Source organism: Petromyzon marinus, chromosome 13 (assembly GCF_048934315.1).
Source record: "Petromyzon marinus isolate PM22_M1 ecotype Great Lakes invasive population chromosome 13, UKy_Petmar_22M1.pri1.0, whole genome shotgun sequence".
NCBI lineage: Eukaryota > Metazoa > Chordata > Hyperoartia > Petromyzontiformes > Petromyzontidae > Petromyzon > Petromyzon marinus.
This window is the reverse complement of record NC_133679.1, coordinates 9,054,591-9,079,508: the sequence shown is the minus strand read 5'-3', so window position 1 is coordinate 9,079,508 and position 24,918 is coordinate 9,054,591. Positions and strand designations below refer to the sequence as shown.

General features: G+C 48.3%; 2 protein-coding genes across 3 annotated transcripts in view; one reads left to right on the top strand and one right to left on the bottom strand.

Annotated features, from left to right (window-relative positions):
• The window catches only part of LOC142924428 (uncharacterized), a 357,538-nt gene extending 346,404 nt beyond the window's left edge, over positions 1-11,134 (top strand). The window contains exons 1-4 of one of the 2 annotated variants that reach the window (XM_076066847.1): positions 1,312-2,350; positions 2,880-3,188; positions 6,119-6,499; positions 7,751-11,134. In XM_076066847.1, coding sequence (XP_075922962.1) covers positions 8,715-9,704 — 990 coding nt within the window. In that variant the 5' untranslated portion in view covers positions 1,312-2,350; positions 2,880-3,188; positions 6,119-6,499; positions 7,751-8,714 and the 3' untranslated portion in view covers positions 9,705-11,134. Of the gene's footprint in view, positions 1-1,311; positions 2,351-2,879; positions 3,189-6,118; positions 6,500-7,750 lie in introns of those variants that run through there. The other variant, XR_012941649.1, reaches the window with a different exon arrangement.
• A 1,503-nt stretch (positions 11,135-12,637) lies between these two features.
• Positions 12,638-24,918, bottom strand: part of LOC116941967 (mothers against decapentaplegic homolog 3-like) — a 29,840-nt gene continuing 17,559 nt past the window's right edge. Inside the window, exons 3-9 of the mRNA XM_032953403.2 lie at positions 23,731-23,924; positions 23,045-23,167; positions 20,752-20,826; positions 20,376-20,432; positions 20,017-20,232; positions 18,729-19,011; positions 12,638-16,824 (exon numbers count right to left, since the gene is read on the bottom strand). Of these exons, the coding sequence (XP_032809294.1) occupies positions 16,701-16,824; positions 18,729-19,011; positions 20,017-20,232; positions 20,376-20,432; positions 20,752-20,826; positions 23,045-23,167; positions 23,731-23,924 (1,072 nt within the window). The 3' untranslated portion in view covers positions 12,638-16,700. The remainder of the gene's footprint in view (positions 16,825-18,728; positions 19,012-20,016; positions 20,233-20,375; positions 20,433-20,751; positions 20,827-23,044; positions 23,168-23,730; positions 23,925-24,918) is intronic.

Sequence of the window (24,918 nt, the reverse complement as noted above, 5' to 3'; positions counted from 1 at the left end):
TAATTACCGGCCCAGAGTTTGTGTTAAAATCGATGTTAGATTGTAAATATTGTGGCTTGGCTCTCCAACACACCGGTGTGCTGTACTAGTGACGAATTGGCCACGTTCTGTTTACGTGACAACCCTTACTAGTTGGCTGTGTCGGGTGGTGGCGGGTTTTAACGACACATTTATATATTGACGCGATCTAACCCAAAAAAAACCTCTGTGATGGAAAATCAATGTTGTTGCTCAAGTTATGCACTCCCCGAAGGCTACGCGGCTGCTGAGATGCGCTTCTGCGGCCGCCTGGAACGCTCTCGCTTCCGATATTCGGAAGTCGCTGGAGCTATATGCACTTTAAAATCTTGAGTGGAAAACTAATTTATTGTAGAAATGCTTCTTGTTGTTGTGTTTAGTCTGTTCTCCTTCCCCCCGCACCTCCGATTAGCATGGTTGGCGACGTACGGTGCGAAAGAAGTTCACACATTTACATTACATCTGCAGCACTCTCGCCGTCGCTATAAGCAGCCACGATCCATCGCTTTTGCAGCAATTATTTGTTCTCATAATTATTTTGGGCACCCACCCTCCCCAACGCCCCCTCGCGCTGTGTGGTTATTTAATTATTTATTTGTAGCCCCCCCCCCCCCACTCGGTGCCGTCCGCGTGCCCGCTGGCCGTGAGGCGTCACACGACAGTTGCAGCGCTCGGAAAATCGGAACAGATGGGCACCACCACCACCATCACCACCACCAACCACCACCAACCACCACCACCACTACCACCAGCACCAACCACCACCAACCACCATCACCACCACCAACCACCACCACCAACCACCACCAACCACCGCCACCATCACCAACCACCAACCACCACCACTATCACCACCACCACCATCACCACTACCACCACCACCAACCACCAACCACCAACCACCACCACTATCACCACCACCACCATCACCACTACCACCACCACCACCAACCACCGCCACCACCAACCACCACCATTACCACCACCATCAACCACCACCACCACTACCACCATCACCACCACCACCACCAACCACCACCACTAACCACTACCACCACCACCAACCACCAACTACCACCACCATCACCACCACCAACCACCACCACCACCAACCACCACCACCAACCACCACCACCACCACCAACCACCACCAACCACCACCAACCACCACTACCACCACCATCACCACCAACCACCACTACCACCACCAACCACCGCCACCAACCACCACCAACCACCACCAACCACCACCACCACCAACCACCACCAACCACCGCCACCACCAACCACCACCACTACCACCAACCACCACCAACCACCACTACCACCAGCACCAACCACCACCAACCACCATCACCACCACCAACCACCACCACCAACCACCACCAACCACCGCCACCATCACCAACCACCACCAACCACCACCACCAACCACCACCACCAACCACCATCACCACTACCAACCACCATCACCACCACCACCACTACCACCACCACCACCAACCACCACCACTACCACCACCACCAACCACCACCACCAACCACCACCATCAACCACCACCACCACCAACCACCACCACCACCTACCACCACCACCACCAACCACCACCACCAACCACCACCAACCACCACCAACCACCATTACCAACCACCACCAACCACCACCACCAACCACCACCAACCACCATCACCACCAACCACCATCACCACCAACCACCACCACCAACCACCACCACCACCAACCACCTTCACCACCACCAACCACCATCACCACAAACCACCACCACCAACCACCACCACCAACCACCACCATCAACCACCACCAACCACCACCACCACCTACCACCACCACCACCACCAACCACCACCACCAACCACCACCACCACCAACCACCACCAACCACCATTACCAACCACCACCACCAACCACCACCAACCACCATCACCACCAACCACCATCACCACCAACCACCATCACCACCAACCACCACCTTCACCACCACCAACCACCTTCACCACCACCAACCACCTTCACCACCACCAACCACCATCACCACCACCACCAACCACCAACCACCACCACCAACCACCAACCACCAACAACCATCACCACCAACCACCACCACCAACCTCGTGCCCAACTGACGACGCCGTTAACGTTCGCCTCCGAGGCCGTTTTTGCTCTCGGGGCCTTGAAGGCGAACTCGACGACTTCGCCCCACGCTTCTCAGGGAGAGACGGACACAGAGAGTGAGATATGCTCCCTAGTCTATGACGGCGGCACCTCCCGCTGGGTCTCGGGGACTGTGCACGAGAGGGTCCCTTCTTTGAGGTGTGCAACTTTCGCTTTTCTTTACACAAAACTGCAAAAATCGGTCAACTAAAATTGCTGCTGCACCGACCCGAGGACACCGGAGCCGCAATGAAAGCATCACGGAAATTTCATTAAACTTTCGTTGCAAGAAATTATTTATTTGTAAACGCTATACATATTAGAACGATGGACTTTGTTTATTTGGAATATTGTCAAGCTCTATGTTTACTATTACTGTTTTGTATTACGATATTTTTTTTTCATTGGGCTGACAAGTCACAATGGTCTGGTGCGTGTCTCGAGTATTTGATGTATCTAACCTATAAAATCACACGTTATAAAATGTGCTATTAACAGTCAACCCTCCAAGGGGGAACTAAGCTCCCAACCTTCCAATTGCGGGGTCCGCTCGCTTAACCGTTGAGTCCCCTTGGCTGGTGGGAAAGGGGGTAAAAAAACACACACATTTGGGAATAAAAAGGTGACAGAACCCCGATGGACTTGGACCTGCTCGTTCGGTCACTTGCGCCCTCGTTATCCCCTCCAGATGGGAACCTCACGCTGGCGTTGCTGCCTCGACGAGGTCGCCTACGACGTCAATTCCATGCGCCTGGTGCTGTCCACGGCGCTGCTGCTGCTGCTCTCTGTCCTCCTGGCGCTGCTGCTGCTGCTGCTGCCCCTGACCGCGGCCGCGGTACGGGGCCAGAAGACCCCGGGCGGCCCGGGCGACCTCTCGATGCTGCGGTGCAAGCAGGCGGACGGCCCTGGGAAGCTCTTCCCGGGGTACGGCTGCTCCTGCCACGCGAGATTCCGCCACGCAGAGCACCGGGGGGATGGACTCGACTCGTGCTGCACGGTGACGGGGGGAGTCGGTGGGACGCGTTTGGAGTTGAGTTGTGGGGGGGGGGTAACCAACCAACGCCGTGTTATGTGTATTGTAGTTGAACTTCGTGCGCACCGTACGTAGCCAACCGTGATAATCGGAGGTGCGGGAGAAGGACGACACAGTACAGACTCTGCCACTTTAGTTTGTTGTTGGTGGTGGGGGAGTGCCCGGGATCGATGCTTGCTCACGGGCCACCACCAAGGCCGACCAAGCTATATCGCTCTTTTGCAGAAGCGACCTGGCCGCAAATGATAGCGCTCAACAAAACGAATGTTTCTAAACGTGGACGGAAAAACCGGAGGACCCGGAAAAGAAAAACCTATGCGACCTCGGAGACAACATGCAAACTCCAAATATGCACGCAAGCATCAGGGTCGGGATCGAACCTACGTCCTCCTGCATACCAGGCGAGGGAGATAACATCTCGCCACCGAAATTGTTTGAACTGAACCCTGGGCCTCTCCTAGGTCGACTCATCCGCAAATGAGTACCTGTTGTGATGTGTGAACATCGCTGATAGGGAGACAAAGGTGGCCGGGCGTGGTGCAGGCCACCCACACCCCCGTGTGCCGTGCCGACATTCATAGGTGCTCGCTAACAGCAACTCGTCCCAAAAGTCTGTTAGGGCTATATGGGGGATCTTTGCCTTCGTAGAGGGTAATAATAATGAGGGCTTCATTTCAACTGGAACAGTTCTGCCTGAACGCCGTGTAAGGGAACGTTTTCGGAATCCAGCCACATCATCAATCTCAAAACTTATTTTGTCCTCATGATACTTTACTTTGTCCTCATTCAAGCGTGATTTGGTTCAAGGCAATGACATGAATGATAGAATGTTCATGTCAGTAGATTGTCACGTAATTGAGCCTTGGTGTCCAGAGGAAGCAATTGAATGGCCATTACCTTCACCCGCAACTCCGATTAGTGCGTTTGGCTACGTACGGTGCGAAAGAAGTTCGACAGACATACCTGGGAAGAGCGGCTTTACAGTGCAGCACTGTCAATCAGGTCAACTGAGATTCATTCAAGGAAACAACATCATGAGTAATGTATACAGTATTTGCATCGACTCTGGTCTCCGCAAGTCACCATTGCACATTGACCAGTTTAGTGAAGTATGGTCAAACAACTCCCCCCCACTCACCACCCATGACCGACATGGTCTGGAGAGACTTTTATCCAGCAGTGTGAAATTATTGCTATGTTTTCCCGGTCACCGAGAGAGCATTATTAATGATACCCAGGAACTAAGAGATTTAACTAGACTGTAATGATACATATATTAATCGATTCACAATCATTATTATCCTTTTTGGTTCTTTCGGTAAAGTCCAAAGAGTATTTCCTGCAGTCACGAAAGCTCCAAATCAAGTTTAATCATTATTATCGTTAAATTCATGACTTATTGAACCCTGCAGCCACTAGTGGCCACTTTTGTTGGTCACAACCACAATGTAAAAACAAATGCGGGGGGAGGGGGGGTTAATTAATTGTTTGACCTCTAGACAAGAACTTTGACACAAACTATGTGAACTTTGGCACAGAATGGAAGAGTTTCAGATGAATACAAGTTAACTTTGGCACAATTTTACACGATTCACCGTGCAATTAGGCACAGATCACCAAGAACCGTGACTTCACCAATCGACACGAACCATCACGGTGAAGTATGGTGATATATCTTGCCTTAACGGTCGTGTAGCCTGAGATGGTGACAACTTGGGGAGGACTTCATCCAGCAATGAATAGAACATGTCAGCTGATGATGATTTATTTGACCTTTAAGTAATAATCAACATTAACCTTACCGTTGTGGACATCAGTGGGAATTTATTGATACGCAACAAATGCATCAAATCATGTGTGTAATCATGGATTATTTACAATCTATTTAATAATGTTAACATCATACATTTTCACGGAGAAAAGACAACTGTACAAACAAGACAAACTAAATGTGAAATACAAATGAGACGTTAAAAGTTTTTGTTCATGAAATATTGATCCCAGATTGTGACAAATCATCAAAAAATTTGGTAGGGGATCTTCGATAATTACAGATCTACGCTTCGCACATACCAACCACACGCTGTGGTGGTGATTCGCGTAACCTAGAGCATGAATCACCATGAACTCTGACAACAAGTGACTACATTTTACACCAATCACATTTACTGTCTTTCAATATGTCATCTGTACGTTTATTTGTCCGTCTGTACATGTGTCCATTCATTTAATTGTATTATGCTTTTAAAAATCTTGAGTAGTTTTAAGTGTGAATTCTTATAGTTTGGGGTGAAGCAGTGGTGCAGTGGTCAGCGGATTGCACTATAAACCCAGTGACCATAATTATTTTCCTGGCCATGGTTAACATCAGTTGTGATAAATAATTGAACCGATTCTGGACCCCGTTTTTAGCAACCTCCACTGATCAGCACGGTGAAGTATGTTCAAATAATCCACGTGACCAACAAGGGAAGTGGATGTCTTTTTCCATTCGAGGAATGACATGGGGATATATGAAAACAACATGTATCATTGTAGAGCAGCAGTGGCCATCTGGAGTCTCCCGAGCCGCATGCGGCTCTTTAATCCACCACATGCAGCTCTATCGAAGGGGCATGACATAGAACACACTATCACGGTAGCAAAGAATAATGAATTTATCCCGTGCTGAAAGCTGTCAATATATATGCACTTATATGTACACTTGGCTCTTTGCAGAACTTATGGGTACTTTCCGGCTCTTGGTCTGTTACAGCTTGGCCACCCCTGGTGTAGAGCCTTGTTTCAATTACTTTAGTCTCACTGGGGTTCTCTCCTGCTTCAAAATTCGTGGCATCTGACTGTCCGTCTGTCTACCCATCCCTTTGTCCCTCCGTTCATCACCGTGGCTGAAGGTGGCCCACTGTTGCGCCCGCGCCGCCGTCCTCAACCACTGCCAGTCAGGGAGTGGCCTGCGGACGCTCCAGGCCAGACTAAAGGGGCGTCCCTCCTGCAAATGGAAGGAGCCCGCGCCGTCGGGCAAGCGCAGGCTGCGCTCAGAGGCCGTGGTGGCATCCGGTGCCACCACGGCAGAAGCGCCAGAGGCCATGGTGCCGGTGCCGGTGGCGGCGGCGGCGGCGGTGGCGGTGGTGGAGGTGTCCGGGGAAAAACGCACACCGGCGGTGGAGCGGGCGAACGGCGTGACGTGCGAACGGGCGCTCGACAAGTGTGAACGGGCGCTGTACAGGTGTGCCCGTGGAGCAAAGGGGATGTCTGACTTGGTCGGGCTCACCCCGGTGAGTTTAATTTTACTATTGGTTTTATGTATTCACGTATGATCATGTTCAAGGTCAATCTCGGATTGTGTTTTAATGGCAGACGCTGACTGCAGGCTTCATAGATCCGTAATGCAAAGTAGCCAGGAGTGGAGAACACAAATGAGAGTACGGAGAGCAAATGATGGTACAGCAGATAAGGACCAACACTCCGATTAGCTCATGCACCTCAGATTAGCACTATTGGCTACATACAGAAAGAAGATCGACATACGTACGTACATACATAACTTCTGTGAAGAGGATTATAGAAACTGAGCAAAAGTGACGACGAAGCAACTGAATGGCAATAGCAGAGCAACTGCTCAATGTTATAGTCTAAAAGCATTCAACCACTATTCCGACTGAGTCAATGTTAACAGCTGTTATCTTGTAGCTACACACCTAGCATGTATGTCACGAGGTGTCCAAGAGGTTTGAAGATTCAGATAGTTAAAAAACATACTTTAACGTTATGCTAAGTGTTTCATTATGGAATTGTGACTTCACGAGCCCTTTTTACATTTCATGTTGTGCTCAAAGAGTGCATACTCTCAACTATGGCATATTAATCAGAATTAGGACAATGAGAAATGGAGAGACGCATGCTTGGAATCACAGCGAGAGACAGAAAGAGAATCACGTGGATCAGAGGACATATGCAAATAGACATATCATTTATATTAGAAATGACAGTAAGTGGGCGTCGCCAGGATACATTGCTACAGTAGATGATCAACCAACGGACAAGACTGGTAATTGAATGGCAGCCAAAGGAGAGAACGTGCCCCAGAGGATGACGATGGCGGAGATGGAGGGTTGAAATCAGCTCAAGTGTACAAGGGAGATGTATTGTAGTATCACAGGACCATGAGGGATGGCGATGATATCGAGAAACCATACAGTAGTGGATAGATAATGGTTGACGATGAATCATAGTTTCGAGCCCTCAGACACAAGACACATTGTGAGTGTTTGGGTGTTAATCAATAAATTGTAACATGCCTAATCTTCTTTGGTTCTTTCGGTAAAGTCACGTAGAATGATAATAAAATAATAAATTGATAAAATAAAATAACACAATAATCGTATCATTCTACGTGACTTTACCGAAAGAACCAAAGAAGATGAATCATTGCAGTCACGAAAGCTTTAAATCGAAATTTAACATGCCTAATGTTTTATTAAACTGGCACTTACCCCCTCTGTGTCTTCCCCCACGCGGGTTTGTAGGATGACGTCTGCAGGTCAGACATCGACCTACCGGTGTGCTCGGTGGAGCCAGCCACAGACCTGGAACCCATGGGTCCCGCAATCAGCCATACAATCATACCTACAATCATACCTACAATCATACCTACAATCAGACCGACCATCAGCTCTACCGCCAGACCTACTGCCGGATATACAACCAGACCTACCGGTGAACATACAACCAGACCTACTGCTGACCATACAACCAGACCTACTGCTGAACATACAACCAGACCTACTGCTGAACATACAACCAGACCTACTGCTGGACATACAACCATACCTACTGCTGAACATACAACCAGACCTACTGCTGAACATACATTCAGACCTACTGCTGAACATACAACCAGACCTACTGCTGAACATACATTCAGACCTACTGCTGAACATACAACCAGACCTACTGCTGAACATACATTCAGACCTACTGCTGAACATACAACCAGATCTACTGCTGAACATACATTCAGACCTACTGCTGAACATACAACCAGACCTACTGCTGAACATACATTCAGACCTACTGCTGAACATACAACCAGACCTACTGCTGAACATACAACCAGACCTACTGGTGAACATACAACCAGACCTACTGGTGAACATACAACCAGACCTACTGCTGAACATACAACCAGACCTACTGCTGAACATACAACCAGACCTACTGCTGAACATACAACCAGACCTACTGGTGAACATACAACCAGACCTATTGGTGAACATACAACCAGACCTACTGGTGAACATACAACCATACCTACTGCTGAACATACAACCAGACCTATTGCTGAACATACATTCAGACCTACTGCCGGACATATAACCAGACCTACTGCTGAACATACAACCAGACCTACTGGTGAACATACAACCAGACCTACTGCTGAACATACAACCAGACCTACTGCCAGACATACAACCAGACCTACTGGTGAACATGCAACCAGACGTACTGCTGAACATACAACCAGACCTACTGCTGAACATGCAACCAAACGTACTGCTGAACATACAACCAGACCTACTGCTGACCATACAACCAGACCTACTGGTGAACATACAACCAGACCTACTGGTGAACATACAACCAGACCTACTGCTGAACATACAACCAGACCTACTGGTGAACATACAACCAGACCTACTGGTGAACATACAACCAGACCTACTGCTGAACATACAACCAGACCTACTGGTGAACATACAACCAGATCTACTGCTGAACATACAACCAGACCTACTGGTGAACATACAACCAGACCTACTGCTGAACATACAACCAGACCTACTGGTGAACATACAACCAGACCTACTGGTGAACATACAACCAGACCTATTGGTGAACATACAACCAGACCTACTGCTGAACATACAACCAGACCTATTGGTGAACATACAACCAGACCTACTGCTGAACATACAACCAGACCTACTGGTGAACATACAACCAGACCTACTGCTGAACATACAACCAGACCTACTGGTGAACATGCAACCAGACCTACTGGTGAACATACAACCAGACCTACTGGTGAACATACAACCAGACCTACTGCTGAACATACAACCAGACCTACTGGTGAACATACAACCAGACCTACTGCTGAACATACAACCAGACCTACTGCTGAACATACAACCAGACCTACTGCTGAACATACAACCAGACCTACTGGTGAACATACAACCAGACCTACTGGTGAACATGCAACCAGACCTACTGGTGAACATACAACCAGACCTACTGCTGAACATACAACCACACCTACTGGTGAACATACAACCAGACCTACTGCTGAACATACAACCAGACCTACTGGTGAACATACAACCAGAGCTACTGCTGAACATACAACCAGACCTACTGCTGAACATACAACCAGACCTACTGCTGAACATACAACCAGACCTACTGGTGAACATGTAACCAGACCTACTGCTGAACATACAACCAGACCTACTGGTGAACATACAACCAGACCTACTGGTGAACATACAACCAGACCGACTGCTGAACATACAACCAGACCTACTGGTGAACATACAACCAGACCTACTGCTGAACATACAACCAGACCTACTGGTGAACATACAACCAGACCTACTGCTGAACATACAACCAGACCTACTGCTGAACATGTAACCAGACCTACTGGTGAACATACAACCAGACCTACTGGTGAGCATACAACCAGACCTACTGGTGAACATACAACCAGACCTACTGGTGAACATATAACCAGACCTACTGGTGAACATACAACCAGACCTACTGGTGAACATGTAACCAGACCTACTGCTGAACATGTAACCAGACCTACTGGTGAACATACAACCAGACCTACTGGTGAACATACAACCAGACCGACTGCTGAACATACAACCAGACCTACTGGTGAACATACAACCAGACCTACTCTCGGACACACATTCAGACCTACTGCTGAACATACAACCAGACCTTCTGGTGAGCATACAACCAGACCTACTGCCAGACATACAACCACCAGGTCTACTGCCAGTTCTGCTGCTGGTCCTACCACCATACCTACAGCTAAATCTACCACCAGATCTGTTGGCAGACTTACAACCATACCTAGTTCCACTTCTGCAACTGGACTCACTGCCAGTACTACTGCCATACCTTTGACCACATATTTTCCCAGATCTGCTGTTAGACCTACAACCATACCGACTTACAAATCTACCAGGAGATCAAGTGAATATTCATTTAAGCGTATTCTGATATTCGAAAGGAAAGATACTGCCAGTTCTCCTGCTAGTCTTTCCACCATACCTACCACCAGTACTACTGCCGGACCTTTCACCAGATCTTTTAGCAGATCCGCTGTCACACCTACTGACACATCTACCATCAGATCAATTGAATATTCATTTAAGCGTCTTCTGATCTTCGGAAGGAAAGATACCGTGAGAGTCAGGGTGAACGGAGAAGATGTACACTCGGCACAAAACAATACTTGGCAACCACCTCCTCTGAGAAGCGGTAACGGACACCAACCAGGACAACACCTGAAGCCCCTGATCATGTTTGGCAATGTCCGTGCACAGAAACCACCACACAGTCTCGGTCGTGACAGTGCACAGCCGCAGAGACAACAAACTTTTGCGGACAACATATTTGGCTTTCTCGAGAAATACCTTTTCAAAGATGGTGACTCTCACCCGTACAGATAACGGCCCTGCAATTGCGTAAATAAATAGGAAACTACAACAAACACATAAGTTGGAGACTATATTGCTGTTTCTAGAATCGATGTTTTGAATAACGACGGTTTTACAATGTATGTTATCGAGTAAAAGCATGATACGCAATAAAAACGAACGCACCTTCGACGCTCGATCTCTGGCTCTCTTCTCACAATCCTCATGAACTTCACAGCCTCCGTACCTCGACAGCTTACTCGCAACTATATACACAGGCAGGTGGTGGTGCACAGGCAGGTGGTGGTGTACCGGCAGGCTGTAGTGGTACCCAGGCAGGTGGTGGTGTAAAGGCAGGCTGTAGTGGTACACAGGCAGGTGGTGGTGTACAGGCAGGCTGTAGTGGTACACAGGCAGGTGGTGGTGTACAGGCAGGTGGTGGTGTACAGGCAGGCTGTAGTGGTACACAGGCAGGCTGTAGTGGTGTACAGGCAGGTGGTGGTGTACAGGCAGGCTGTAGTGGTACACAGGCAGGCTGTAGTGTTACCTAGGCAGGTGGTGGTGCACAGGCAGGCTGTAGTGGTACTCAGGCAGGCTGTAGTGGTACTCAGGTAGGCTGTAGTGGTACACAGGCAGGCTGTAGTGGTGTACAGGCAGGTGGTGGTGTACAGGCAGGCTGTAGTGGTACACAGGCAGGTGGTGGTGTACAGGCAGGCTGTAGTGGTGTACAGGCAGGTGGTGGTGTACAGGCAGGCTGTAGTGGTGTACAGGCAGGTGGTGGTGTACAGGCAGGCTGTAGTGGTGTACAGGCAGGTGGTGGTGTACAGGCAGGTGGTGTACAGGCAGGCTGTAGTGGTACCCAGACAGGTGGTGGTGTACAGGCAGGCTGTAGTGGTGTACAGGCAGGCTGTAGTGGTACACAGGCAGGCTGTAGTGGTACACAGGCAGGCTGTAGTGGTACACAGGCAGGCTGTAGTGGTGTACAGGCAGGCTGTAGTGGTACACAGGCAGGCTGTAGTGGTGTACAGGCAGGCTGTAGTGGTACACAGGCAGGCTGTAGTGGTGTACAGGCAGGTGGTAGTGTACAGGCAGGCTGTAGTGGTACCCAAGCAGGCTGTAGTGGTACCCAGGCAGGCTGTAGTGGTGCACAGGCAGGAAACAGAATGCCTCGCCGCACGTAAACTCGTGCGCCCCACTGCACCCCACACGAGGCCTCCAACCCAAGAGTTCAATTGCGTGGCGGTCTCCCTTTTTGAGCTGAGCAAATCTGCCCCTTGGCTGCTGGTGAAGTAAGTTCACTCTAAACTGCGGCGTGCTATGTGTTTTTTAAATGTGGTATTAGGTCAGAAACGAATTCGGTCGTTGGGAATGAAACTCATCCTCCCATTTTTATGTTTCTCTGTCGTCTCCAATCATTCTTCCTCGTACTCTCTCCTGCCGTTTTTCCTGCTCTTAAGACCAGATGGGGCTCACGAAGAATCAGGCGAGTGCGCATTGGTTATTTTGAGGATGTGTTCCCATGTTTGTATCCCTTGTTGTTGACGATATAAAATATAAAAACAACACAGCACGCCACAGTTCAGAATGAACTTCCTTATTACAGCAGCCAAGGTGCAGATTAGCTCAACAGCCCCAACTTCTTACACACTATAACTCAGAGAAGTAACGGCTCGAGCAAAATTACATAGAAGCATGGGGGGGGCGGAGCAATTTTTTTTTAATAAGCTGGTTTATTATAAAATACATGTGATACATTATTCATATGTACACACGGGGGGGGGGGGGCGGGGGTGGCGTCTTCCATTATACAGCAATTCCAAGCAAAATGTTTATTCACTGCAAATGTTCTGCGTAATGCAACCGACCATTATGCAACACAAGGGGACGAAGAGGCGCGCGCGTCGCGAGAGGTCAGCGCCACGTCGTCAGCGGCCGGGATGATGAGACGGCCGTAGTAAGGGCAGCCGGGAAATAGGTACAGTATTTACGAAAATATATCGTACGTGACCACGTTTGAAAACAAACACAATCGGCTCAGTATTATTATTTTTTACAGTTCGCTTTTTCAGTTTTTCAAATGATCGTTTTTTTTTTAAACTTCAAGCGAATTCGTTTACAGCAACAACTAAAAATAATATGGCACCACCTGGGACAATTTCTCTTATATTATTTGGGCATCGTTCTCCTCCCCCCACCGCCTTCACATTATTGCCGGCGCGTCGAGATGTCGCATTTTCCGTCCCTCCGTCCACCCACAGGCCCTCGGGGCACTGTTCGCCTGCCGCTAAAAGGCTCGCAGGTGCCACGGGCACTTGGCAGGCGCCGGCTGAACAAACAAGGGCTCACGAAACACTCGTTGACCTTCACCAAACGCTTCCCTTGCAAAGGGCAGGAAATACTGCTCAAGAATCCCTTCCTATTGCCTTCCGAAATATTAGGGGTGCACTACGCGCGTTCGGCAGTTGAAGGGGGCGTCAGAGGAATTAGACCGCGCTTGTTTCGTGATTGCGTTTCATGGTTTGCGGCTCGGCGGTAGAGTGGGCAGATCGCAATCGGTAAGGCTGCGAATTCAAATCCTGGTTGGGGCGTGGTTTGACTCAGCCCATCGTTTCTCCGGGGGGGTCGATAAAATAAGTACCACTTAGTGGGGAATTCGACAATGATTGTACTATTGGATATACTTGCCCCCACCACGTGAATGTGGAATGTACACCACTGGCTCAGGGCATTAAACACAAGATGAGCACCATCTCAATGTTCATGCGATCAAGAAACCACCAGATTTTTTCCTGTTTCATCAAAGGGATTTTTGTTGTCATTTTCCTATCAAATGAATGTACGAGGTACTTATTTCCATACCGTAGCACTGACACATCGGGCAACCCAGTGCCCCCCACTTGTCACGGTCTAGTGTCATCGCCACTTGGAAAAAAATTCCCACGAAACACCTGAAGATGCTGTTCCTTCTGCACTGTTTGGCTCTGGATCCCTCCACTCACAATGTGTGTGCCTTGATATAAAGTTCAACACGTCACCAACGAGAATGAAGTGGAAAGGAAAAACACCCTGCACACTAAGCAAAAATCATCTCCCTATAAACGTTTTAAGAAAATATTTGACTCGTAGGATAAGTACTTTCATTGTTAGACTGTAAAAAGCATGGCAGGGGGGGAGCACAAACAAAAACACATTCAGCATAAAACATTCAACAGCATTGAACACGTTACTGGCTATACCAACACGAGTTGGCCATGTGTTCCACAGAAAATCAGCACGCAGGCGAAAAGTTTTGCGTTCTCAATTAAGCCGGTAACTGGATCTTCTTGAATGCATTTAAGCTAAACTATATATATCTTATACATATCTTTTCAAAAGGCTTAAGGTTTTCAGGGAGTGAAACATTAATGCAAAAAAGTTGAAACTTAAAAGACTAATAAAAATGAGATGACTATCGACACCATAGGCAGAAATCTGACAACTAAACGTGTACGTGGCACTGCAGGTTCTGAATTATATACTCTTATAACACACACAAATTGCACAATTATATAAGCAAATGAAAATTATTTGGAAATTAAAAGAAAAATACTATTCATAAGTCTATTAAAAGAACAACGTATACATCTGTTAGAAAATAAAAAGGTGCATTTTACAAACGAAAGCAGAAACGCTACACTAAGGGCGAGAGTCGAACGTCAGATCGCGATGATTTTGAAATTGTGCTTAACTGCAAAATATGCACTCAAAATACCGATTTCACATTGCTGCTGGCTATTACAACGCAAAGGCAGATTAAGAGCAAGTGCTACGACATACACTACGCTACTTATTGGCTTGATTAAAAGCAAAACAGCCCTAGTAAGTGATAGACCAACATTTTCTCGGGAAAAAACAAAAACCGTAAAACCTCATTCGATTCACTTTTGCGCATTAGTGACATGCCGCCAGCCTGCCCAAGACGTGTTCAGTGATCACGAGCCCGCCTTGCCTCACAGACAATTATCGCTTGATGAGCTGCCGGGCGCCTTAGCTTGCCGTCTGGCGGTGGATGTGCCCTGGCATGCCCCCCCCCCCGAACCGATGCGGGGTGCACACGTTCTCTTGTGGCCGTTTTTGGCCAGCAAGTGCGGACATGGCGAGACGTCTGCGCAAATAGAGACAGCCCTCGTGCCCGTCGCGGCCGCCCCCTTGTCGTCCCGGGGCTCCACTTCCGTGCCCCCACCCCACCCTCCTTGTCCGGCGGTCTCGAGCTCGCAGTGCTGCCATTACAGAGTTCTCTCCCCCTCTCTCTCTCTCTCTCAGCCCGCAGAGCCGTGGCGTCAACAGAAATTGCAGCCATTGGATAGGTTCCCTTTGTGCGGGAAATTAACGGGCCTGGGCCGTGTTTGGCTTGCTTGAGATGCTCCCAGAGTCACCGGCACCGGGGTCGCACGTCTTGCCGCCATCGCCGCACTGAGAGGCGCCGAATGCTTTGTTGTGTTTGCATCGCATTTTTGTTTTTTTACCCGATGGCTCAAACTCGTGGCTCTTTCCTGGAATCTGGGCAGGATTTTTAACCCTGGATTTCCAAATATGAAGGGAGTGACCTACTTATGCATGAAAGAATCTGAAATATTCCCCCCCCCACCACCCCATCCTTACCCATCCCCAAAACAATGCAGCCCAGTTTGTCACCGCAAGCCATATTCAGTTGACTAATGAATATAGCGAGGAATGGCATTTTAAAAGCACAGGTAATTATTGCATTATTAGCATATTCTCCCTTGCTCACAATGCCTCACACAACGACAGATGGGCATAATTTGCGTGCTGCCAAAATGTTGAAACGCTCACAATACTCCGGCAAGATTGTGGTTGGCAACTGCCGTACATGTTGCAAAGGTTATCCAAGGGACGGCAATCCTTTACTGTAATAACAAAGGCCACACTGGTACAGTTTTAATACGGCACGGCACGTTAGCTTTACAGAAGTCCTGCTTTAGCGCTGTGGGAAATTGGAGACGACATAATTGAATATAATTGTGCCTGGGTATTTGTGATACAATGTGAACAATATGCTGAAAAAGTTGAAGAGTAGAAATATATATAAGTGCTTTGGTTTTGGTAAATGATTTGGCAGTGATGAAATCCACATGTGCCCTGCATCAGTGAATTGCTCACTATTGGTGTCATTTTTTTTCTTTTTCTGGGGGCTCATTTAATTAAATGGGGCCTAATGGGATTTTCCATAACGCCACGCATATAACGCTTTATTAAAAGAGCTTATAATTGAAGCAAAAAAAATATACTTTAGATTCCAATTTTAATTCAGAAAAATAAACATTGGAAAATTGGTGGTGGTGGGGGAGTGAGGAGGGGCCTTAATTTGGAGATGATGACGATGTCTCATCAAAATAATGCAAGCTGCATGTGTCAGTGGTGAGCTGGAAGTGTACACCAGTTGGCAAAGTGCTATAGAGAAATAGAGAAATTTAAGAAAAGCAACATCCGATGGACGTGCTTGCAAACTGAAGAAACTGCGGATGGGCACAAGAAACACTTCGCATGCAAGCACCAGAGCTCAAGGGAGAGACGTTCAGCCACGGAAAGAATATCTCCGCTTCAGCGTCTGCGAGAACAGTGCTACTTCTCTGCGCGCGTGCGTGTGTGTTTTTCGAAAAAGTGGTTAACCGTGCTCATTTAAGACGAGGATCTAAAAGGTACCGAATGACGCGCGGGGAAAGCGAGCGTTGACTGGCGCCGCCGCCAACGGCGGCGTTCATGAAATGCTGGAGCAACGCACGGTGGGAGAGCCCATCTGCGTGAGCACACGGTCGAGCCACTGCAGAGGCCCATTGAGGTGCAGCTCAATCCAGCACGGTGTGCTCGTGATCGTCTGACGCCTGATTCAAAACAAGCAGTGGGGGGTGGGGGACAAAGGGGTGTAAAAAAGGCAACAAGAACAAATACATGAATTAATAATCACCATAATAATAAACAAACATGCAGCATTGCACGTGCATCATTAACTTTTCGCATAAAACTGACAGGGACACTTCACACACATGGATAACCCTTTTTTCACTGTTAAGTGGGTAATTCGGACTGACTGTTTACGTTTATCCCCTACAGTAGCTGTGAGAATGAGAGCTGCGTTGCAGCCCTGGCTTGCTTGCACCAGCCAAAGCCAACGTTGATTGCGTTACAGGGTAAAAGGTCACATTTTGCAGACTCTTTTTGGTCTTGCAAATGCAGTTCCTCTTAACTCTAAACCATACCAGTGCCAAGGATTTCACACAAGTACAAGGCAAAGGTGCAGCCCTATAATTTCCTGCTCATGCAACTGCTGCAGGAAGGGATTCCGCAAGAGGGTATTTTTGGCCTACTCTTCTAGGCTAGTCAAATGACTTAGAAAATCGTAGGAGTACCCATACTTTAGCCCACATCATACAACCTGCCAATCGACTAAATGCGGTTTACCCATTTATACAGCTGGGTAGACACAGGCGGGAGGGATTTAAGAAACTTGCACCATTGTTTAAACATATTTACTAGGCCTGTATTGGAATTCTGCCACACTGGCAACCAGCCCCAAAGTCCAGATCTGGTTCACCAGGGCCAACTCCCCCGCACTGTCGTCCAGACACGTTTTGAAGTTAGGAGAAACCAGCAGGGAACTGAGGTTAAATTACATGAACTTTTTTTTTGGTCCAACTTATTTTAACCACTTGGCAACGATCCATAAATACGCGTTTCTTCTGGCGCTGGACACCACTGGGAATATCACGTGCGGGGATCTATAGACGGATGGAATAATCCGAGCCAGTGCTGTCTGAATACGCAGCCAGCATTTCAATTCCACGTGGCACCGGGGGCACCAACCCATGCTATCATTCGACCTCCTCACTAAGGGTGCGTATAGTATAATGTCACTGCTGTATGCATGGATGTGTTGAACTTTTTTCGCATCGTACATAGCCAACTATGCTAATCGGAGGTGCGGGAGAAGGACAACAAACTAAATACAAAAAGCAGTTCTGAATAAATTAGTTTTCAGTCTAGATTTAAAAGTGCATAGCTCCGGTGACATCCTAATATTGGAAGGAAGAGCATTCCAGACGGCCGCAGAAGCGCATATGAATGCGCGTGATGCGGTGACTGTATTAGTTCGATGGCTGCTGCCCCCGAGGTCAGCTGGAGTACCCACCCTTCCCCCCAGCCGCCTGTGCTACCGAATTCCTACCCCTATTCAAGTCCACATGCATGACCTTTCTTTTTGCCCTCTGCCTATAACTGACTGCCTCTCTCCATAATAAAATGTCACTCTTTCTGTGCAACGTCTTGAAATGCGGGTCACATTTAGATTCCATATGAATCCACTTTGCACTTTCCACTTTTGTGTTGGCTCACGCAGAAGCCCATAGCCTCAGAGAGCATCCCATATACTGATATATAGATGCACATTCTTATATACTCATATACCCACAAAGAAACCTATAGAATGACACAGAGACCTACGAGTGCCTCTCTCTACCAAAAGATGCCTCCTGTTACTTACAGCGTACTGAGGTGCAGTCACATCGAGGCACTATATAGACATTATATGGATCCAAATTATGTTTCATTGACTTGTACATAAACCCACAGGCTCACACAGAGCCACATATACTTGCGTATGCCTGTGACTGCCTCTCTCTCTCTATGTCGGACAATATTCCCACCGTTTATTTGCAGCGTCATGGTATAAGGTACATGTTGAGACGCAACTGCGCCTCAACAACACGACCGCTGTTGTCGCTGCCCTCACCTGTACTCGGCACCCCAGCCTTTGACGAAGCTCATGCGGATGGTGCACATGCGCGTCAGCTGGTACACGGCCTCGAAGCCCTGGTGCACCGACTGAGCGAGGAGCGCGGCGAACTCCTGGTTGTTGAAGATCTTGAGGTTGCAGCCCGGCGGGATCTTGCACACGGTGGCCGGGTGCCACCCGTAGCGCTGGTTACAGTTGGGGCTCTGCACGAAGATGGCGCTTTCACTGAGGCACTCGGCAAACACCTCCCCACCGATGTAGTAGAGCCGCACGCCGCGCCCTGCGGGACACAGGTAACTTATTTTCCACTGCACAACCGAGCCGTGCCGGGGCCTTCGCGGGTCAGCTCGGGTGTGGTTTTTGGACGAGCTAGAATTTTTTTTTTTTTCCCACTGCAGAACTGCAACTGTGATGTCAGCATGTTGCAGACGTCACGTGAAATGAATGAGCCGAGACACGTGCAGATGATGACACAGTGATGCTTTACCCTGACTGGCGTCACACGTAATCGGCATGCCATTAGCCCCTCCCCTGGCCCTGCTTGGCCCCGAACCATATTCACATGTGCTTGTGAGTCGAGCGTATGACGGTTTGATCGTTACTTGGCACGGCAAATTGCCAGTGGAAAACCCACCCGTATCGTGAGAGGCATACACTGGCTCGGCTGAGCTGTGCCAATGGAAAAAGGGTAAAGAAGGACTCGATGGGCACGTATATGACGCGTTCTATTATTTAATTAATTCGTCCATGTAATTTTCTTAAAGCAAGGGTGAGGAATATTTTCAAAACTGAGGGCCAGATAGAACCTTTAAATGCGTTTAGTGGGTGAATATTAATAACCACAGTTCTGGACCACAATGCTTGACCAACCCGCACTAGCGAGCATGATGCAGTACGGTCAAACAATCCCCATGACAGACATGGCGTGGGGAGACCTTGTCAGGAGCAAATTTGCGAAGGGCTCAAAATCCGCTGTTAGTTTACACTATTGACCGCTGCATTTACCGTGAAGTTAAAGAGAATCGGTTATTTTATTTGAATTGTGACGAATTATCAAATCACGGTGTAGGTGAATAGTTGCACCCCTAAGCCAACAGTGCTGGTACTGCACAAGCAAAACAGTTAAGTGTGACACCGTGGAATATCGTATCCTAGGGTACGCCTTTAAACTCGATTTCCGGCAATATGCTTGACTACTGAATTGCACAAGAGCCTCCGCCAACCCCATCAATCTCCGAATTTCCCGCCCCTCCCCGCCCCCTGGTGCTGCACTACTTTAACTAACCGATGTGCCGACGAGTCATCTCCACCACTTGGTTACGGTTGACGTTGGAGAGGAGGCCGAGGCAGAAGCGCTCCGAATTGGAGGGGTCGGTGAAGCCGTCCACTGTGAGTGAGGGCTGCGACGCGTGGAAGGTCTCGCCGACACGCTGGTTCAGCTCGTAGTAGCCGATGGAACACCAGAACGCTGGCTCGCAGTACATCACCGGTTGCAGGTCCCCTGCAGAGCGAAACGTGGCGCCCCGTGTGACGGCGGGGTTCGTGCACCGCGCGATGACGCGACGGGCTGACACGTGGCGGGGGCGGTGAACGAACGAACGGAATGAAGACGTGGTTGGGAATCGTCAGTGGAGTTCTGCTTACCTGTTGTGCTGCTCGACGGAGGCATGGGAGCGGGAGACATCTGCTCTGATGACGGGCCTGCAGAAAAGAACGCGTTGGGTTTTTAAGGGAAACAAAAGCGATCCTATTTTAAAGCGCGTACCTCTTTAAATGTTCTCTGCCAAGAACGCTGCTTTACAAATGCAAGCACAGTCGCACCCATGTAAAGGCCAGTGCATCAAACATACATTATATATAAATAAGCAATTTTAAACGTGATGTTAACTGTGAAACCGAGCAAATGCAATAACATTTCTCCAGATGCGAAACAAACTATCTTGATCTTATCCAAAAACCTATCCAATTTCCAATAACAATGTGTCAGTGTAAAGGCAGGCAGTGACGTTAATCGACTTACTTGAGTCCATGCTGCGGGGCATTTGCATATCACTGCTTTCCCCATCTTCACTGAGATAACCCGGTGGAGGGGTCTCTGCAGTGGAGATGGGAGGCAAGACAGCAGGCACATTAGCGATGGCACTGTAAACACATTCATACAAGAGCACGTGTGTTGGCCTGCATACTGGATTTTTTTTAAATGTCCCATTTTAGATCGCAAGGTAACGATAGATCATCATCATCACCAGCCATGGTCACCCCACTGGCTGGTCGAAGTTCTCACCAAGGAACCACCGCCACTCTGGTTAATGATTATGGTTAATTTGGCTTCGACCCCGAGCCTGCAAGACACAGGTGATCTGCTCATGTGCCACGTGCCGTGGATGCTTGAACTATCGGCCAACAGGCACGACACGTGAGTCTCCTTTAAAGAAGAAGAACAGCTCTGATGATTTCCTCATATCCTCACCAGCGTCCAAAGACAGCCGTGCAACTTACTTAAATATTGTAAAACAGTGTAGGTATTTTGTATAGCCCTCTAATGTGTTTTTGTGGTTGCCTAGACGTTTCGCTGCACGTTCGATTAGCACGGTGAGCTACGTATTCAACATACATACACGTGTTGAGGGGCTTTATCGGAACCAAATTGAGCGTCTCACTTTGTCCCGCGGTAATGAGAGTGCACCCACGGCCCCGTTCGGTTCTTGGAAGAAGCTCCCAGCACGTGCAGCGAAACGTGTGATGTCATGCCGAACAACAACGCGCAGTAAAATAAAATAAAAACACATCGCGAGTATCCTTCCCAGCAGTGGTGTGTGGCGACAATGAATTAAATTATCCATGACCACTGCACCTTCCCTTTATTTATAAATATCCATCCGGGAGGAAGTTTACACACCCCAGCGAGGGCTTTGCAAACTGCCTGTGGATCTATTAAGCAGGAAGGTCACGGCGATGCGGAGCGAACGTAAATGCCATGTGGTGCCCATTTACATTTTGGGCAGTGAAATGCGAGCGTAAAAAAAAATAACAGGCAAACATTAGTTTTATGCCCTTACATAAGTCCACATTTTCCCACAAGCTCAACCTTATTTTCCACATAAAAGTTCAAGCATGTATTCTATCAAAACAATTTACTTTTATTGATTGGGAGGTCGGTGTGGTGCGGTAAAGTGTGGGTACTCCCATATCTTCCAAGACGTCTCGTCAAGTGTCGAAGAGTAGGGCAGAATACACTCTAGGGGAGCTCTATAACGCTCCATCTAGTTGAGGCCCACTTTCCAGCAGTGGCACTTGCAAGAAATTGCAGGGCTGCAGCTTTGTCTATACTTTTATAGAAACACTTGTATTTTTTTTCTGTTAAACTTCTTTTGCATCGTACTTAGCTAACCGCGCTAATCGGAGGTGCGGGGGAAGGACAAAAACTGAACACAAAAATAGGTTCTCAAGAAATGAGCTTTCAATGCACATTTTTAAATGCATAGCTCCAGTGGTTTCCTAATAGCGGAAGTAAGAGCGTTCCAGATGGCTGCAGAAGCGCATCTTAAAGCACGCGATGCAGTGATCGTCTTTGTTCGATGGCTATCCAAAAGCAGCCGCTGCTGCGAGGATGACCGGAGTTCGCATGATGGTGTATGCTCCTTGACGAGATCAGCAAGGTACTGTGATTAATTTGTGGCAAGCGCTTTGACACTCTGTAGCATTAGATGCAAAGTCAACAGCACGATCCAGAGCTCTCGTCCTTCACCCTCGCCTCAACTCTGCACGATGACCTCCTTCATCCACCTGTACCTTCTCTTGAAATCCTCATCCACACCTTCACTGCCTCTCACTTTGACTACCACGACTCTCGTCTCTACAACTTCCTCAAGTCATACATCTCCAAGGTCTGTGTGACTCATCACCCACACTCGTAAACGAGACCACATCACCCCATTCTCCAGATCCCTCGATCCCTCCAGGAGCTCACAATCAAATCCAAAATCAACTACAATGTCGCCTTCACCGTCTTCGAGATCCCACACATCGACTCGTGTCGCTGCCTACCTCTACCCTCCTGACTCTTCCCCTTCACGAGCTTTCCTTTCCAGAAACCAATGACTTCTGTCAAAGCCCTCGGTCAAACTCCACTCTGCAAGGTCCCCTTTGCAGGGACAGAAGTAAGGAAATGATTCCCCTGCTCCTGGCCTAGGAGCTCAAGAACATCGACTCGTCTGAGCAAAGAGCCATCGCACGTGCGTCAGTAAAAAGGACGACGCTGAAATTTGGGCATGCGGTCAGGTTTAGCAGCAGCATGACCCAGCTGGCCTCACCCGGAATGTAGGTACTGGGCAGGCCAGTGGGGAAGTTGGTGTTCTCAGGCACGGAAGTGTAGTCATCCAGCGGCGGCAGCTCCGGGATCTCCGTGTGGCGAGGAACCAGCACGGGCGGCAGCACTGCGAGTCGGGGACCGGCACGGAGCGAAGTGATTTACGGTTCGCTGTTGGGATGCTTCCACGGCGTGATGGTCAGCACACTGGACTTTGTGTACTAACCACGGCAATTGGAACAATGGGAGTAAGTTTCGTATATTCCTCCCCAGTCTCTATCCGCCCAGCAGTCTACTGTAAATGGGTGGGTGACAGTTCGTCGCTCGGCAGGCTTCGTGTGGTGGAGCACAAATTGGTGTTCATTCCTGCATGAGTGGTCAATGAGGTGGGATTTTAAACTGGAATAACAGATGTAATGAAAAAAAAACTGGGTAGGACAGCAAGGGGACATTAGGTGCCCGAAGGGCAAAATTAACAACAGAATGGATAAGAACAGAGGGAATAAAAATGGTAGAGAGCAAGTAACATGGTGGGGTAGATGAGTATATTTGGAAGTGCACACTGCATGGTGATGGTGAGAGCTTGCGAAGGGTGGAAGACAATGTTGGGTAGCCATTGCCCAGCAGTGGGATGTCAACAGCTAAGGAAGAGAAGGAAGGAATCGGAGAGAGGCGACCTGAGCCACTCACCGGGCGTCTCCACCTGCTCGTAGTGGTAGGGGTTGACGCACACCTCCATCTTCTTGAGGTTGAAGGCGAATTCACAGCAGTCGATGGCACGTAGCTCGTGGTGGCTGTGCAGGTCTGGCCAACGCCACAGCCGGCAGTAGATGACGTGCGGGAGGCCTTTCCGGTGTGACACCTGCAGACGCCCATCCAGGGACCTGCGCGCAACAAGAAGAGCGTGCATTACAGGAAGCCTATGACCAAATCACCCGGGCAAGCTGAGCAGGGTTGAGCTGGACAGTGCGTGGATGGGTGATCGGCACACGTGCCAGGTTTGCTATAGGTGGTTGTGGCGGTGTGCTACGTGGTGGGTAGCACAGGGCAGTGCAACGAAGTCCACGCTTGTAGTGAAGAGTACTTATTATGCTCTCGTATCTAGGTTCCACGCCGTCCTCAACCGACACTGGCCAGAATGGTGATGTATGGTCATGACCCACGGCATGGGGAGGCCCACGTTCAAGCGGTGGGTTGATAAAAGTCTGTAAACCATTATTATTGTTATTATAGGAAGTAGCCCCCATCATGTGCTTTCACAATCAAGTATGGACTTACAAATGAAGATTCAAATTTTGGCTATGTTTCTGTGTACCTGGTGAACATACAAATGTACCTGTGACCAAATTATCCTATAGTCTTTCATGGATTAAAAGGCCATTTATAATTATCAAGGTTTTAAGGACTGCAGCGGCCTTCGTATATATCCCACGTCTTTTTGCCACTCTAGAATATAGTCAAGATGCAAGGTCACACTTTATGGAAAGCCAAAGTGAATAAAATATTCCACCTAAACCTGTTTAGTACTCAGAATTTCACGATGCACAATATTTTCCACAAATTTAAATAGGTGGCTTTCACATTCGGTGATGATTTGTATAAATAATCCAGTGGAAATAAATTCAACAAAAAAAACCACGTGGGATTTATTATAAGCAATACAACAAATAAATGTACTCATGGATTATACATCATCATCTCCACTATTGTGTACTTGCAAATAAAACAAATGAAACAAGTGTAATATAGTTGATTTAAATTTTACTCTACATCATACACCTTGCGCGAACCCACTTAAATGTTTGCAATGTCACCTGAACCAGCATCCTATAGGTAAGTTACTCTTCCGCTGGCACAAACCTTTAGTTGAATGTGTCT